Raw genomic sequence first — 19,433 nt, 5'->3', positions numbered from 1 at the left:
CAAGGTAGCAGTGGGAGAGTGCCTGCAGTGGGAAGAGATGACCACCAGCAGTCTCCGAGGACCAAAGCACCTGTTGCAGAGAGGGAAATCACTTTCACTCCTCAATGGATGCAACCAATGATACTCCAGTACCAAGGAGATGGGAAGCCTATCTATGTTCACCCTTTAAGTGAAGTAAGATATAGATTCAATTTCCCTTTGATGCATTTTGCTCAGTACATGGTAACTGACCAATACTTTGTGCACTGACATAAAGTCTTTATTTTGACAAATAAATTGTTTGATAGTGAAATGGCCCCTGCTAAAGTTGGTGGTGGCAGGATACCAGTTTTTCTCCTGTTTAAGTGGGACTTTCATTTAACCCTTACCTGACTGTGCTTTGTTTATCACTTGTTATCCATGGTGGATTGTCACAGTCATTGGGAAACAAACTGCAGTAAAAAGAGATAACTAATCCCCATAATTGGTATTGGTCCACGCAGCTTAACCCAAATGAAACCCAATCTAAGGGACATTACACTAAGCCAAGCACATACACATATGTATTTCACATTGACATCCATGGCACCAAGTACAAATGTACTGGGACACCCACAAACAAAATGGCAGTAAATAATGATGATTGTGGCCTCAAACCTCCATCTATTTATTGGACAGAATAATCCCCTTCAGAGTTCACAGTACACACTCATCCCATGACCTTATGGCTCTGAAAATACTTAGAAGTAGGCAGCACTTCTATCATGAATGTGTTTTCATTTGATGATTCAAGTGAACAAAATGTACCATCAGAAGCTTGGTGAGAGACTTTTGCCTGTCGTCTTTCTTTCTGTCTTGTCTGTAACACACACACTGAATGTGCAGATGTACATAGAGTAAGAGGGATTGATTGGAAAAATAGTGCTTCCAGTATGAGACTAAATTAAATCCCTGTGATTATTTCTGTGGATTTTGTTTTAATTTTAGACATTGATTAGGGACTGGAAGTGTTTCCCCAAACAATGTCTCAAGAAAGTAGTGAAAATAAAACGTGGAAAGTTTGTACCATTGAATGCTGCTGAACTTAAGCAGTGTTCCCACTAAAGTGGTTCTTGATTATCGGTGAGCACTGTATTTGGGCTTAAGGTTGATTATAATTTTTTTTTTTTTTCAAGTGACACAAATTAAAGGAGACCTCTGGATGATTTTCAAATTTTTACATTTGAACATATATAAATTAGTTATACAGGGTACAGAGTTTCAGGATTTATAATGATTGGGATGAAAAATAAGAATGTTTTCGAAGTTTATAACAAATTGCAATAAACAAGGATGATGACATGGCAGCCTCACCATAAGAATGCATGAGATGTGGCTCAAGGAAGCAGCACAAAAGAAGAAGGCATGCATAGATGCATAGATTACACACAGGTGAGCTTGCAAGCATGCGGTATTGTAATGGAATGACACTGCTACATTTCTGAGATATGTGAGGCTCCTATGTCATCATCTTTGTTCAGTGTAATTTGTTTAAGGTTTTTGAAAGTATTGTTTCTCTGCTCAAGAACCACAATAAATTCTACAAATCTATACATGAAGCTGTTGATTTATGTACTACATGATGTGAAATTATGAAAATCGTCCGGAATGCCCCTTTAAAATCAACAAGCTCTGATCTTTAGCTGGATAAGTGAATGGAAATTGCCCTTTTCTCATTGCTGTAAAATAAGACATTACAGCTGTAGCAATCACTCTCATTCACGCGACACAATCACAGGAGAACACGATACACATCTTTTGGGGAATAACATCCACATCGGCCTGTCACTTTATTCCGGCCATGTTAATCCTTCTCTGCATGACCCGGTCTTGACATAGCTGGCGCTATAACAACACTACATCACCCCTTTCCTTTGAAAGATAAGTCTCATCATGACATGTGTTCTTTCAACATACGTATAAATGTTGTTGGAATAACAACTTTCTTTTGTTTTCTTTAAAACAAAATTAATGCATCTTAAGTTGTTGTTTGTAGGTGTTCTTTTTTCCATTAAGTCTAATTCAAAAGAAAACATCACGACAACTGTTTGGGCTTGTTTGAGTGCTAAGTATCATAAAATACTGAGAAGCATGCACTTTGATATTCCATATCATTTCAGATTTTTTTTTTTCAAATACTCTCAGAGATTTTTTCTGTTAATTTTTTTTTCTAACCTCTTCCATCCCCTTTTCTTTTCTTTTTTTTTTTTTTAACTATAACTAACACATGTATACTCGTTTTCTTTCCTTGCGTATACACGTACTAATAATGCAAGTTTCTTTTGAACACTTAAAACTATTAAATACAGGTACACTGTATACAGGGAACTATCCTGTGTTCCACCATAACATGTTAGCTACGAAAAGATGTGTCATGTAGAAATGACAAAAAACCACACAAGTAAATATACTGTATGTACACTTCAACTGAAGTGCAGATGCAAAACATGGAAAACCGATTAACACAACAGTTTTCAGAGTTCAAAAGTCCACGAAAAAAGTCCACAAATTAACGCTTCTTGCTTTCACTGCGCAGCAGTTCTGGTTTGTAATTTTTTTTTTCTTTTTTTTTTTCCAACCAACACACAAAATTTATCCTTTGCGTAAGATTGTCACTCATCATTAACTTGTACTGTGTTCATATGTTTGAAAATAAAACGTGGATTTTCTATCACTTTCAGGTATCCATGGAGTCCAAACCGCTTCCTGTTGGTACAAAATAATTAAAGTCGTGTCCGTGTGGGATTTCCAATGCAGCAGATTGTCATATGATTCTAAAGCATTCTTTCATGTCGTCACTTGTGAATACAACTTTTGAAAATTAGAGGAGAAATCCGAATAAAATTCGGAGCACTGACACTTTCACTATTTCCCTTTTTTTTTCGAGGGTAGAACACATCACTTGTGAAAACAATGTAGATCGCGAGCACACACATTTTCCAAGTGGTGATTCAATTGAAAGGAAAAAAAAAATGTAAACCGCGAACGCACACTTTCCTGTGCAATTGAGAAAAGCAAATCGCGAAAACACACTTTCCATGAGGTAAACCGCGAACACACACTTTCCTGACCAATTGAGAAGAGCAAATCGCGAATAACACACTTTCCATTAGGTAATTCAATGAAGGAAAAAAAAGTAAAGCGAACACACATTTTCCTGTGCAGTTGAGAAAAGCAAATTGCGAACAACACACTTTCCATGAGGTAAAACGCGAACACACACTTTCCTGTGCAATTGAGAAAAGCGAATCGCGAACACACTTTCCAAAGAGGTAATTCAATGAAGGAAAAAATGTAAGCCGCGAACACACACTTTCCTTTGCAGTTGAGAAAAGCAAATCGCGAATAACACACACTTTCCATTAGGTATTTCAACGAAGGAAAAATGTAAAACGCGAACACACTTTCCTGTGGGGTTGAGAAAAGCGAGTCGCGAACACACTTTCCAAACAGGTAATTCAATTTCAGTAGACAACATAATCATGGAACCTCACTGGCATTCGCGCTTGTCTTCGGGAGCGTCGAAGGGGACCGCGCAAGATTGGGTGAGGTCGTCGGTCAGCTTCAGCCTGGTCAGCGACTGGGTGGAACGCATCTGTGACGTCGTCAAACTCGTCTTCGCTGTCGTTTTCAGAGCGGCGAGCGACTCTAGCATCCACCTTCTTGAAGAATGAGACGTTACGCGTTATTTCCTTGTTGCCTCTCCGTGCTACAATAGTAGTACCCATTTTGCGAACTACTCTGAACGGGCGGGGGTCAAACGGGGAGCTTGCTTTAGACGTCTTGGGTTGTCTCACCAGGACAACGTCTCCTTTCTTCAGGCTGCTGTCCTTGCATTTCAGCTGTTGGTCTGCATGCTGTTTCATTTTCTGCTTCTGCTCATCATCTCTGGTTTTCATGGTGTCGTTGAGCTGCTTGTCTGCATGGTGTGAGGTGAATGAGGGTAGCTCACACTTCAACTCACGACTGTTCAGAGCAAAACATGGTGAAACGTTGGTAGTTGCATGTGGCGTGGCCCTGTACTGGCGAAGAAATCTGAAAAGCTGCTGCTTCCAGCTCTTCCGTTCTGTGTGGGCAGTTCTGATGGTCTTTACCAGCACTTTGTTGAAACGTTCCACGACGCCGTTTGCCCTTGGCCAGTATGGAGTGATCTTTCTGTGGGCAAAACCAAGATGGCTGGCAAATTCCGAGAACTCGTGGCTGGTAAATGGAGGGCCATTGTCTGTCTTTAAGATCTCTGGGATACCTTGTCTGGCAAATATGGCGTCGAGTGCCGGCAGGGTTGCCTTCGATGATGTGGAGGTCACCACCTCAACCTCTGGGTACCGGCTGTATTCGTCTATGACAACCAGCAAATATTCCCCTGTTGGCAAAGGGCCAAGGAAGTCAGCTGATACTTCTTGCCATGGGCCTGTGGGGAGCGGTGTCATCTTCAGTGGCTCAATCCTTTCACCTCCATCAATTTGAGCTGCTTGGCATGGTAGGCAGGATTTTATTTTGTCTTCCACCATCCTGTCAATACCAGGGAACCACACTTTCTCTCGAAGTAGGCCTTTTGTTTTGACAACTCCCTGGTGAGAAGCATGCGCAAGTGCAATGGCTTTGGATGCCAATGATATCGGGAGCACCAACCTGGTTCCTTTCAGCATCACTCCATTGTGCACTGCGAACTCATCTTTGCATGAAACATATGGTCGTAGCTCTGGTTTTGTCCAGTTCTCATGCTTCTGTGTAGTGACTGCATGCATCAGAGCTTGCATTGTGTCATCGTTTGCTGTTGCTTCTCTGACTTCGTCTATGGTCATTGCTTTCGGCACGGCATTTTCACAGACATAGTTCAGGTACTCGTCTGTCTTCCTGGCGAATTCATCAGACCTTGGATGTCTGCTTAGGAAGTCAGCGGGGTTTTCATCATCTCGCCCCCTCTGGTAGATCAGGGTGCTGTTGTAGGGCATCAATCTCAAACGCCATCTCTCTATCCTTGCTGACATGGGCGTCTGCTTCTGGAAGATTCTGAGTAGTGGTTTGTGATCTGTAATCACCTTGAATTGGGCCCCATAGAGATAGAGATGGAAGTGTTCTACTCCCCAGACAACAGCTAGCATCTCTCGTTCTGTCTGTGAGTATCTGCTTTCTGTGTCAGACAATGACCTGCTGGCATATGCGATTGGCTGTTGTTTCTGACACAAGATTGCTCCAAGCCCAACCGGGCTTGCATCAACGATCAGTTCAGTGGGTTGGCTTGGGTCGAAGTACGGCATTATCTTTGTGTTTGTGAGAGCTCTCTTCAGTTTGTCAAATGCCTCTGATTCCTCTTCTTCCCATTTCCAGGCAGTGTCTTGATGTGTGAGTTGTCTCAGCGGTGCAGTGATTGTTGCATAGTCTGGTATGAATCGGGAGATGTACACCGCAAGACCAAGTAGGGACTTTACCTCCTTAGCATTTGTTGGTGCCTCAGCATTGACGATGGCTGCCACCTTCTTTGGATCTGGGCTTAGTCCTTTCTCACTGAACATGTGACCATAGAACTTGACTTCACTGTGTGAGAACCTGCATTTGTCTCGGTTCAGTCGAACATTGTATTTCTGGAGACGATCTAAGACTGCTTTCAGGTGTTTGTCATGGTCAGCTTGTGTTTTGCCATACACGATGATGTCATCAGACACATTCTTAACTCCTTCCAGGCCTGAGAGGAGTTCTGCGACTGCGGATTGGAATATCTCTGAAGCTGCATTCACACCAAACATGAGGCGTTTGTATCTTCTTAGTCCCACATGTGTACTGAAGGTAGTGATGTACCTGCTCGACTCGTCCAGCTCAAACTGATGATAACCTGCAGTCAGGTCCAGTGTGCTGAACACGCAGGAGCCGTTCATGTCCTCGATCAATTCGTCTAGGGTAGGCATTGGATGCCGTTCCCGCTTGATGGCTTTATTGGCTTCCCTCATGTCGACGCAGATCCTAACTTGGCCTGTTGATTTGGGGACAACCACAATGGGGCTCACCCAAGGAGTTGGGCCATCAATCTTTTCAATGATGTCCAGCTGTTCAAGTCGAAGAAGTTCCTTCTCCACATCTTTCCGGGTGTGAAAAGGTATTCGTCTGTGCTTCTGTTGTCTGGGTTTAACAGATTCATCAATGTGCAGCTTGATTTTCCTGTCTTTTACCTTCCCTATACCCTCAAACATGTCAGGGTATTGTGACTGAATGTCATCGGTCGTCAAGTGATGATCTGAAACCTGGTGAATTGTGATTAGGTTCAGTTTATTCGCCGTCGCATAGCTGAGGAGATTCCCTTTGGCCTGGACGACATGGAAGTCTGCAAAACAGGACGCAGTTTCCGAGTGCAGTTCTACACGAATCACGCCTTTCACTGGCAAGGGCGTGTTTGAGCCATAGGCATACAACTGGGATGTGGATCTGGACATTGGCAAGGATTGCTTGCTTCCAAGCTTCTGATAAGTTTCGTCATCTAGGATGTTCACAGTCGTGCCAGAGTCGATTACAGCCTTGATCTTGGTTGGCCCAGCAAAAACCTCGGTCATAGGTAGATGATTCAGGTGATACGCTACCATCTGTCTGTCACCAACAGTGAACGTGTACTGGTCATCAGAAGATTCTGATTCCGCTACCTGATTGACCCTCTTAGACTTATGTTTGTTCCCCTTCCTGTCTCCATATGTCCTCCTTGCATTGTTCTGCTTCCGTTTTGAGTGGCAGACTCGCTCAAAGTGACCAAACTTGTGACATAACCTGCATTCTTGCCCTGTGGCTGGACAAGTATCCTTGTGCGGGTACGGGCCTCCACAAAAGTAACAGGTTGCATGCGAGTCCCTATTTCTGGACTGACTACGGCCCCTCGAATGAGATCTCTGCCCTTTCTTGCTTCGGAAATTAGAGCGAACAGCATTAACATCGTCTGCATGGTCACCTGCTTGCATCTGCTCGAGATTATTCCCATTGCTATGGAAGGTTGAATTGACAGTAGGCCTAGATCTACTCCCTTCTAGTATGTGTGCCTGCTGCTCACTGGCCTCAAGGGAACGACCGGTTTCTAGTAACTGTTGCAAGGTTAGGTCTTCTCCTTTGCAGAGGGCCTGTCGCCGTAACCGTGGAGAGGAACCATTCATGATTATCTGGACCATGATTTCACGATCAGCATTGTGAAATTTACAATTCTGGGCAAGTTGGCGGAGACGTGTGACAAAATGGTCTATCGATTCATTTGCTTCTTGCTTGGCCTGACGAAAAATGTATGTCTCATACAGAGAATTGGACTTGGGGCTGAAATATTTATTCAATGCAGCTACAGCTTTGTCATAGTCGGATTCTTGGCCAACGTCTTGCAAAGTGTCAAAAATCTCATCCACTTTCGGACCTGCATAGTGCAGAAGAAGTGCTCTCTTTCTCTTAGGATCTGATACGCCCATAGCAACCATCAATCGCTCAAAACGGCCAAACCACTTACCCCATTGTGGCCCTGGATTCTGGTCGATTTCCACAAAGGGTGGGAAGGTAGGGAGTCCCAGCTGACTCATCGTGGTAGAGCTGCTGATAAACGACTATCACCTCACAGTGAAAACTCCATCTACACACCGCTGATAACGGGAATGCACGGTAGACTGTTTACATGTATGGCTATGGGTTGCGTACTGTACTATGTAGACCGTACGTAGCTACGCGGTGTAGGCCTACCGCAATACACGTACAACGTCAGGCACAGTTCAGTTGCATGTAACTACAGTAGGGCCTACGTCCGAAGCAGATCAACATATCTCGCTCGAAACGATCGGTAGTTACACCAGTTCAGAATGACAGTAAATGGAATTCAGTGTCATTTTCCGTAATTTTCCTCGTCGCCATTTGTAGCAATCACTCTCATTCACGCGACACAATCACAGGAGAACACGATACACATCTTTTGGGGAATAACATCCACATCGGCCTGTCACTTTATTCCGGCCATGTTAATCCTTCTCTGCATGACCCGGTCTTGACATAGCTGGCGCTATAACAACACAACAGCAATTTTGAAGAGATAAAGAATATATCTCTTTTATTATACATGTATCCGTATTTTCATGCATGCTCATAATTACAATCCTCAGGTAAATGACATTACTTTGCTTTTGATTAAATGTTCACTCACTACATTACATGCTTTGACATTCATGAAAATACTGTTCTTTATTTGATCCTCTCACAAAAAGTGTACTCTTTGCTGGTAGATGTGAGTTAACTCAAAAGGTTACTGAATCTGCAAATAGTTCTGTTCCTGCCCAAGTGTATCCTGTTTGTGTGTTGATATTTTTGCTGACAGCTGGCATTGGTGCCCATCAACCCCTGTCAAGTCACTGAAGAGCTGGAGGATGCTTTCTGGGAGATGGTCAAAGCAGATGTGCAAACGTTTGTGGGAGCTTTTGATGGCATGATCAAGGCAGCCCTGGAGAGACTCACTGAGAAAGACCCTCAGTATGCCCTGGAAAACCTGGCAGAAGTTGTCTTGGACATTGGGAGGAAACCATTAGCAAGGTATAGTTTAAAATACATTTCCGTATACCAGTACATATTCCAAGTATTTTTATACCTACAGTTAGAACACTTGGCTCGCCTAGTACCTCCTTGGTTCTACTTCGATAAGTGTCCCCCCCCCCCAAAAAAAAAAAAAAAACCAAAACAAAACAAAACAAAACAAAATAGTATGGCTGAACAAGTGAATGTATATTTCATGAAAACCTTTTTTTTTTTTTTTTTTAGATCCCCCACTGTAATATTGAACACATAGAAGAAGGAGACCAGGTACAGAGTGTGCTTATGTTTTTCCTTCAAGAAATGTTCTTGTCTTTTCTCCTGGTTTTGGATGCACATAATTTGATCTGTCCCTTGTAAATCACAGTACAGATGACTTTTTGTCCCCGCCGAACGAGTTCGAGCAGGGGACTATGAAACGGGCTCCGTACGTGTGTGTGTCCGTGTGTGTGTCCTTGTGTCCGTGTGTCCATCCGTGTGTCCGTGTGTGCGTCCGTGTGTGATCAAAATGTTCAATTTGCTACTTCTCTGTCATTTATGAGCCGATTTTGATTCTGTTTGCTTTATATGAGAGCACTACATGGGAGCTTTGAAACATCTACACAGAATTTCAGTTGTGACCTTTGACCTTGACCTTTGACCTATATTGTACATTTTGCTACTTTGCTACTCCTTCGCCATTTCTAACCCGATTTCGATTCCATTTGCTTTATGTGATGGCACTAGTTGAGGGCTTCAAAACTTCTACACAGAATTTTGACCGTTGACTTCTTTGACCTTTGACCTTGATTTTTGACCTATATTGTACATTAGTTACAAAATGCTACTCCTTCGCCATTTCTAACCCGATTTCGATTCCGTTTGCTTTATGTGATGGCACTAGGTGAGGGCTTCAAAACTTCTTCACAGAATTTTGACCTTTGACTTCTTTGACCTTTGACCTTGATTTTTGACCTATATTTTACATTGCATGGCTACAAAATGCTACTCCTTCACCATTTCTAACCCGATTTCGATTCCGTTTGCTTTATGTGATGGCACTAGGTGAGGGCTTCAAAACTTATACACAGAATTTTGACCATTGACTTCTTTGACCTTTGACCTTGATTTTTGACCTATATTGTACATTAGCTACAAAATGCTACTCCTTCGCCATTTCTAACCCGATTTCGAGTCCGTTTGCTTTATGTGATGGCACTAGGTGAGGGCTTCAAAACTTCTTCACAGAATTTTGACCATTGACTTCTTTGACCTTTGACCTTGATTTTTGACCTATATTTTACATTGCATGGCTACAAAATGCTACTCCTTCGCCATTTCTAACCCGATTTCGATTCCGTTTGCTTTATGTGATGGCACTAGGTGAGGGCTTCAAAACTTGTACACAGAATTTTGACCTTTGACTTCTTTGACCTTTGACCTTGATTTTTGACCTGTATTGTACATTTTGCTACAAAATGCTACTTCCGGCGGGGACATATATTACGCACCGCGTAATTTCTACTTTTCCTTGTTTATCATGGAGATGAAAACTTCCAAATCCTTTAAACAGAGGCATACACACTCACTTGTAATTTATGTGTAAAACGAAATCATTAATTTAGAGCTTGTTATGACAGATATTTCACATCACAGACAAGGACAGACATGGTGACAGAGAGTCTTGATGGTGCTCCAGTGTCAAGGGAAGTCTTGCAGGATTTGATGGATGGAGACACAGTGGTCATGACAACAGAGCGGAAGGCAGGCATCATTGGCACACTGCATCGTATGGGGTAGGTTTTAAGGTAGGGTTGAGTGCATGGGTAACTGAGTGCTTTATGCAAGAGAAACAAAACAAAAATAAGATATAAAACTCTGAGTGGTACAGGATGCATTTGTCCCTCATATATCCTTAATGATGCTTTTAACTTGCAGTGCACACCCATCATAAAAATGTTCTCTTGACCACTGGTTTTCTTTTGTTGTATTAAAATTTCATTAAAGCGGAACAGTAAAGTACATGAAGACACATCTATATATATATATAAAAGTCCCGAACTACTACTGCTGCTGCTGCTGCTCGCTTTTGCTCGGTGCACTCAGGCAGAACGCGAAGGGCATTCATAGGTCATTGCATTGAAAAACTGCCTGTGTCGTTCCCACTAGGCAGGAGGGATGATGCGTGTACACTCGTGCAAATGTGCACTTAATTGACTCAATACAGCACTAGTTTATGTCAATTTTATGAAAAGAAATAATAAACTGTGAAGGTATAATGAAAAAATATTATGTTTCTGTGTATTTTAGTCATAAATCATCTTCATTTCAACCTATCTGTAATCACATCTTACCCACTTGCAAATCGACGCGTCCATAGTGTCCTCGAGCCCCCGAGATATAGCGCTGGGACATTCCATTCAATGACGGGTTTAATTTTGCAACGTTATCAACTAAATCTCATGTAAGCAAGTTCTTGCTATGGCTAATCTATTCTATAATGCATCATAATCTATCTATGCTTAGATAGCCTAATTCAATTTTGCAGAGACATAGAAAAAGATTTGTTTTACAATCGTGATACGTTTAACTACTCATTTACCCTGTGCTGGAATCTGCATGTCTGCTCCGCACGTGTTATCGCTATCGCTCAAACTTCGATCGCGATGGCTTGTATGTAGGGGAAGCATGGGGCTGAAAAAACATGCAGCGCGTGGCATGGTACAAACAAATCGGACGTAAGAAGTCGTACATTCAAGAGCTAAAACAGACAAATAGCGAAATCAATGTCCACTGAAAAGGTCTTGACACTGTAATGTATGTTCCAAAATCATGTTTGGCTTAGTTTTGAGAGGATTTTCAAGGTTTTCCTCGCTCGAGATCAGGAATGAGATAGCTGAACTAGGTACTCATACAACGTGTACTGTAACATGTGCAATGTGACTGCTGCATGCATGCATCGAGTGCGACAAGAACGCTAGGAATGCACCAGCTACGCGGTGTGCTGCAAATTCTTGGGGCGAAATTAGACTTCATTGTTCAGCCCGTCTAGTATTTATATTTTCATAATAATTCTAATTCTTCATAAAATCACGATTAAAATACTTGATATATTCGTTATATATTTTAGAATCGTAATATGAAATATTTGGGGGTTTTTTCAGTCCGAGAGAAAAAGACTTTTGAATAAAAAAGTAATAATAAACAAAAATTCTTAACTCAAGTCTAAATTCCATGCGCCTTCTTGCAGTTCCCCGCAGTTGCCCATGGATACGATGCATAAGTAATCAACTGTTTACAGAAGGCGCTTTCACATCAGCCCGATAAAAATCCAAGCTCGAGATATTTTTTTCATTCCCCAAGTGAGAAAATAGCGCGCTATTTCGAAACATCGGGCTGATGTGAAAACGCCTAGAGTCGTACCTACCCTACTGCTCCTGTTAGATTGTAATTGAGAGCGATTGTGATTTTATCGGTGGTGTTTATAGTTCTATAACCCTAGCCAATAAAAAAAAGGCCAAATTCAAACATCAAATGGTGTGACAGTTTTAGTCAGAATTCCCTATCGATATCACTTGTTGCCACGATAGTTTTCACTGAGATTTCACTTGCTTCATTATCGAAGCTGTTGGACGTTTGAAAGAACTGCTTCACAAGAAATCACCTTTGATTTATCATATATTTTCACAAATAAGAATTTTTATCACTTACATATTTCTTTTATTAGTTTAATGTCATAATATTTCATGATGGTATGTGTTCTGTCTTTACATGGCAAGATGGGATTTGTTTTCTTCCGTCCAGGGTCAAAGAAGAAAGTGACAGCAAGGAAACAAAAAGGATAGGGAGGAAATGAAGAGGACAGAATGAAATACCTGCTCAGCAGGCTCTTTTTTTAATTGATTTAACACAATGGTGAATGCAGTACATCAGATTATAAGTACAATTCTAAATAATTTATTAGTTGAAAAATTAGCAAAGAAAACGGGATTTCATCAAGTTCTAAATGAAAACTAAATAAACCAGCATCGTCATTTAGATCTAATATTCACTGCAGAATAGACCTAATGCAAACTTATTGTCAAGCTTTTGGTTGAGTTTCTTTAGAGACACAAATTTTGGTAGCACTAAATCCGAGTGAACAAGCAAAATGAAAAAAAAAAAGAAAGATAAAATGCAGGTCTCTAGACCATTCCTGTCTGTGCACGAGCGAGCATCAGCACCGTTTCAGTGTCACTCTCGTCATCGGCCAAGGCTACTCGTGTCATGTCGTACTCGCCATCAACGTCATGCTCATGGTCACACGAAATAAATTGCATCATAAGGGTTCGTACATCAACATCACCAGAATCATGGACATTATCATCATCATCACTATCATCTCAACCACAGCAAATCCCTGAATATCACTCCCATCATCATCATACTCTTCACTCTCACAAAACACATCAGCAAACGAGACCTAGCTAGACATTCATTAGTTATACACAAAAATGAAACGGAGGTGGAAAACAAGTAATGAATACACGAAGACTATCGACAGTGGTATTTTACCGTAAAAAAAAAAAAAATACACAGAACATCTTGCACCAGAAAAAAAAAAATCGAGGTAAAATACTATGATGAGGAAAACTAGGGTGAAAACCCGATGCCTGGAAGACGAACGATGAAAACACTTTACAGTAAAAATGCTAACTCGAAAACAAACGAGTGGGTACCATACAAAGAACGATGTTCTCGCACACACGTAGATAATCTACATCATGTTCAATCAAAAAACTCAACAAACACTCGAACAAAAACTCACCTCTAAATTGTTGCAAACGAGATAATCACTTAAAATAATGAACAAAACACTCTCAGAAGTACGATTGTACTCTGAGAATAAAAGATATAGAATGATACGACAGCAAAAGAGAAAAAAAGAGGGAGAAATGGACGGGAAACCTAGAGAAGTTACGCAACACGCGATGGAATTCGACACACAGAGCTAGGTATAGGTAGGTAATCAGATATCCACGCATCTGAGGAGATCGATCGATATCACGATACCGCGCGTAAGAAATCACTGCAGTTGCTGGGGCAACAAAGATACATGTGCGCTGTAAACATGAATATTGATTACTTTCTCAGCAGGCTCGAACCCCTGGTAGGTGTTTTGGCCAATAAGAGACATTCTAAAATACATTTCTTTGCTTGTAATAATTTTTCTGAGTCCATGAAGGATCTCTGTGATTGGCTAAAATTATTCTACAGCTCCTTGGCTAAGTCTGAGGTCGTAGGACGCCCTCTTTGGGTCATAAATAATGCACCCCATGCTGGATGTTTCAGATTTTCGCGAAAACTGTTCGGTTTTCACCACAATTTGCTTGGTTGTGGTGGCCCTGCCAAGTTTCCACCGTACTGAACACATTCCCGGTCATAAATTTTTGTTTACTGTGCTTAAAGGTATTAGCCCACATTTGTAAACCTGCAGCAATTGGTCTCATAGTTAGCATGGAGTTTGGGTATGATTGCAGTAACACTTGTGCAAAATTTCAAATAAATGAAAATGCACCGTAATCCGTATGCATGCGTATAACGCTCGCTAGCTCCGGTCCACGTACGTGTTACATGTACAATGTACGTAACTATAGCCCGCGTTCGTAACTCGATTTTGGGTCGGGTTGACCCAGTTTGAAAATTGATTTTAAAACGATGATTTTCTCTCTTTTATCGAATGGTATAGACAAAGAGCGACAGGTGAGGTATGTTACTGTTGTAACTTGTACTTGAAGTCATATTGGACCTGTTTTATGCAGTTTTGATTTTCGTGGGTTTGCAAATGTGGGCTAGTACCTTTAAAACAATTTTAAGCGGGGTGACGGTATTCGGACAAGGGATGCCGAGGCGCGTAGCGCCGAGGCAGCTAGTTTATGATAATGTTTGGACCGAATTTTACTTCTTTGTGATGAGAATTTCGTTATAGCTTTGTTTGTTATAACAGATGTGCCCTTTATATGATAACTAAAAGCTACTGGTATTTTGTATGACATACAAAAAAGTGCACTCATGTCATTACATGTCTGTGTGGTTGTTGTAGATGTGACATCAAATTCATATTTCTAGTGATTTAGCTTGTCAATTTTAAATAAGAACAGAAATGATGTCTGTAAATGGTTGCATGTACATTTTTTTGCAGACTAACTCTTTCTGAGTGAATTTATTTTCTGGTATATATATGTGTATATGTATATATATATATATATATATATATATATATATATATATATATATATATATATATATATAAATATATATATGTATACATACATACATACATATATATATATATATATATATATATATATATATATATTATGTATTCACAACAGTAGTTCAATATGAAAACTCCTTGAGAGACGTAGTTTTGACGAATTTTCGCCCATAGGGCTTTGTCAAGTCAATGGCAGATTTTATTTTGAAGCAGATATAAATCAAAATAAAATCTGTCATTGACTTGACAAAGCCCTATGGGCGAAAATTCATCAAAACTACGTCTCTCACTGAGTTTTCATATTGAACTACTGTTGTGAATCAATACTTTCTTGGACTCTGAGCAGAAACCTATTGCTGTTATTCATATATGTATATATATATTTTTTTTTTTTCTTCTTTATAAAACCAATAAAGTGTCATTGCCTTTTTCAATTTCTGTGTGCAGAGTCATGACAAACTACCTTGGAGATGTTACAGGAATCACAGCCAAAGTAGAGAGGCCTATCCTGGGTTGTCTCAATCCTCTTTATGACCTCATCATTGAGGATCGATCCATTCTGTTGTGGGGGCCGCCTGCTGTAGGCAAAACCACTCTGCTGAGGGAGGCAGCCAGAGTCCTGAGTGATGTCAGCGGCAAGAGTGTCTCCGTCGTGGACACATATGGAGAGGTAACATCTGCCTTTAAAGGACAAGTTCACCTTCATAAACATAAGGATTGAAAGAATGCAACAATATTAGTAGAACACATCAGTGAAAGTTTGAGGAAAATTGGACAATCGATGCAAAAGTTATGAATTTTTAAAATTTTTGTGTTGGAACCGCTGGATGAGGAGACTGCTAAAGCTTGTGAGTCATATGCGTACAACAGTATAAAGAAAATGTAAAGAAAAATTCAACATATTTTCACTTTTTTCGCATAATAAAAGAGCACTTGACCTGCCTCTTTCTAAAGGCAGGGGGAATAATATTACCCATAACATTAGTCGGTAATGAGTCAGGGGAATGTGTACTTTTTCCAAAAGATTACATTTTGTGAAATTCTCTTTATATTTTCCTTATATTGTTGTACGCATGTGACATCTAAGTTTGCACTAGTCTTCTCATCCAGCGGTTACGGCACAAAAACTCCAAAAATTCATAACTTTTGAACCGATTGTCCGATTTTCCTCAAACATTCAATGATGTGTTCTACTAATATTGCTACATTCTCTCAATCCTTATGTTTATGAAGGTGAACTTGTCCTTTAACCTGTTGAATACTAGTCCTGAGTATACTCGAGCAGGTGTTTGTAGGTATTGCATGCCGTTCAGGTCTGATTGATCTCAGTGGGTTGATATATGTTTTTGCCCAAAATCACAACAGTAAACCCCAATTCTCCTAGTGTTTCCATGACTATCACAGACATTCTTCATAGTAAGGCTGTTTCAGAAGAAGGTTGGCATGGGGAGCAAGGGAGCATTGCTCTAAATTGGGATGATGAATGAATTGACCTAAATGGTTTTGGTAAGTATAAAGAAGAACATTTAAGGACAGATCAGACTTTAACTTCATTTCCTCAGTTCAAGTGTTTTTAAACTCTGAGCAAGTTGAGATCCTGTTGAGACTGAGCTTTGTATCATATGCTGCAGGCAGAAGGTATTTAGGATGTGATTTGAACTTGATTTATTTGTTTTAAGTGACTGATAAGGAAGGAGCAAATGCTTGTGAGTGAGCATCCATAGGACCAACAGCTTTGAGTCCCTTTTGAAAGATTCAAGAGATGATGATGGAGGATGACTTACTGGCACACCTGATGCATCCATGGGACTTGAACCAAGAACTTTGTCACTACTATAGTTGGTGGTCTTATACTGAACCGCAACACCTCCTCCTAATAATATGCCCAGATCAATGACAGTGCTGTAGTGCATGATTCTAAGTCACTGCTTCTAATGCCATCATCATCACATCACGGTGTTTACATCCTGAGGTACTATATAGTGTTGACCCTAACCACCCCAAAACACACTTGGGGTAATGCTAGTAGTTTGAGTAAGAAGATTGAAAGTAGTCTTCACAAGAATCATTGCTTTTGCAGTCTACCACTTCTAACCATAACACACTCCATAGAAAGAGTAACATGAATTGACAGCCAAAGATTTGTTGTTAACTCCTCAGCTTGTGTGTTGTCTTGCAGATTTGTGGGGAGGGAGATGTGCCACACCTATCCGTTGGCTCCGCCCGAAGAGTGCAGGTGAGTTTGGGGTGGTGGCAGCACAGGAGGGGTGTCTGATACCAGAACAGTCTTTGATGGACAGGGGATTGTTTAGAGGATACTACCTTTTTCTCTCTGATGAAATTCTTACAAAGTGGAGCAAGTTTCTTTCTCTGATTGTCATACATTTATTTGTTCATGATGTTTGCTGTTTTCTTGTCTTACTGTATCTGGTGTGACACACTTTCTGTCAAAGCACATTATAGAAATAACAGTGAATTTCCTATATTGACTTTGTTGGATTTCAGAGCATAGTTATGATATCAATATCAGGCAAAAGAATGGTAAGAAGGGTTAATTGTATCCACATCATACCGTGACATTTTGGCTCAAGGATAAAAAGCGATGCAACTCATTATTCAGTGGTTAACTGTGTGGAATTGAAGGAGTGGAGTGCATTATTACTTGTAGATTTTGCATTATCATTCTTTCAAAAAGATTTAAGATCAAATTCAGTAGCAGTTTTTGTTAAAGTGGGTATTTTCCTGTTGTAAAAGATTCAGAGGGAATAAGATGACAAATCATGGCTGATAAGAAACCATAGTGCATGGATGTTTTCGAAATAAATGTAATTCTCTTAATCTACTTATATGATTTTTGTATGTTCCTTTAAAAACAAAGGGGAAAAAAAGATTCAAAATGAAATGAATAAAATCGTCATCTTTGACAAGAGATGAGTTGTTTGTATTTCTGGTGATCCCTCTTCATGTCCCACTCAAGGTACATCAGAGAGAGCTCCAACACAGAGACATGATGGAGACTCTGCAGAACCAGAGACCGGAGACGGTCGTCATTGACGACATACAAGGGGAGGAGGAAGCAGCAGCCATCTTTGAAATGAGGAAACAAGGCACCCAGGTCATTGCTGCACTCTGTGCCTGCTCCCTAGAGGAGGTGATTGATGACCCGGCTCATAGCCTTCTCTTTGGAAGAGAGAAGAGTGCTGGAAGGGGTATGGTGGATGAGAACAGAAGAGGAGTTTTGGGGAATGTTGCCTGGCAACGCTTGTTCGCTCCTGTCTTCAACACACTGGTGGAGATGCGGGACAGGAATCACTGGATCCTCCACAGAGATCTGGCGTCAACAGTGGATGCTGTCTGGGAGACGGACACGACACTCTGTGTGGAGGAGAGAAGAGTTGTGATGGGGTCTCAAGGGGGAGAGGTCATAGGTCATGAAGAGGTCATTGCCATGACGAAGCCATTTAAGCTGTATGAGCCATGAGTTTCATCGTGGGTCTGCATACACTTGCTCCTGATAACTCTCCTTGACTTGTAAGGTTTTTGCTGACTGTCATTTGTTGTTCGTGTATCTGATACATGAGAGCTGGTCAACACATGATGCATTTATTTCTCTCAGCTGGTACTGCAGATACATTCTTTTAAACATTTTTGCTTGCCCTTGCACAATATTGCCACTGTGTTTTTATTTTATTATTTGTTATTATTATTTGTTAATGTGTGTGAAGTTTCTTGGATTTTACATCACTTTTAAGTTCATTTTGAGTTTGTGATGCCTTTAATTGCTTTTGCAGTGGCTAAACATGTTCTAGCATGGGTCCCAGTGCTAATTTAAAAAACACAAGCAGCACCAGTTGAGTGGAATGTAACTTAATGACCCAAGTCTTCTCTTGTAAGAGTATAGCGATTATGGATAGCAAACTGATGTGGCCCCTGAGGAGGTCAAGGGTGTGGACATTTGTTGAAGCAGTTTGAAGACTGGTAAAGACCTGCTTGGCTCATTGATTTGCTAGTTTTGATGAAGTTGACACACATATCTCGTTCCAGAAATAAGTCTTCGCCAAGTCCTAATGTTGATATCAAATCTAAGGGAGGATGGCTGGTGTTGCCATGACGATATGCTCAATACATAATTTCATCAAATAATGTACTTTTGCCATTTTGTCATGGAATGTGTGCTGTGCCTTGAAGCCAAAGCATAGTTTTCATATGCCTGCAGAACTGTCAATTTTTGCTCTAAAATGTACACATATGCATAAGAAATGTGTTAAATAATGCTGTCATAACACAATTTCAGTCAAGCAATAACAAAGATGTGAAATATTAGCCAAAAAGCATCACCAAAAGTAGTACAATTGCAATACATTGGGCTACAATGGGATCCATTGCTTGTGAGTCTACATGCAATTCAATACCTCTATTTGGACATGATTCGATCATCTGATACTAGCTCTGTTCTACGTATCCACTAATGAACGGGGAAAGTGCTTCAGGAATAAGAGTTGGTTTTATTATTTCACACTTTTGATCTCAAAATGCTACTGTACTAAACAACTCTTTTTCTCTGCAAATTGTGACACATTTTGTGGTAGAGCTTCCTGATATATTGCAAGCCAATTCCAAATGTTTGAAGATGAATTTTGAGCTCTTCCAA

The 19,433-nt window shown here is 40.6% G+C and overlaps 1 protein-coding gene across 1 annotated transcript; it reads left to right on the top strand.

Moving 5' to 3' along the window:
* LOC140238616 (uncharacterized) lies at positions 1-18,263 on the top strand. The gene is made up of 6 exons (XM_072318519.1): positions 1-174; positions 8,339-8,550; positions 10,167-10,322; positions 15,230-15,452; positions 16,962-17,018; positions 17,760-18,263. The coding sequence occupies exons 1-6, from the start codon at positions 109-111 to the stop codon at positions 18,261-18,263; spliced, it is 1,218 nt and encodes a 405-aa protein (XP_072174620.1). The 5' UTR covers positions 1-108.
* Positions 18,264-19,433: the final 1,170 nt, after the last annotated feature.

Source organism: Diadema setosum, chromosome 2 (assembly GCF_964275005.1).
Source record: "Diadema setosum chromosome 2, eeDiaSeto1, whole genome shotgun sequence".
NCBI lineage: Eukaryota > Metazoa > Echinodermata > Echinoidea > Diadematoida > Diadematidae > Diadema > Diadema setosum.
This window is presented reverse-complemented; position numbering and strand designations above follow the sequence as displayed.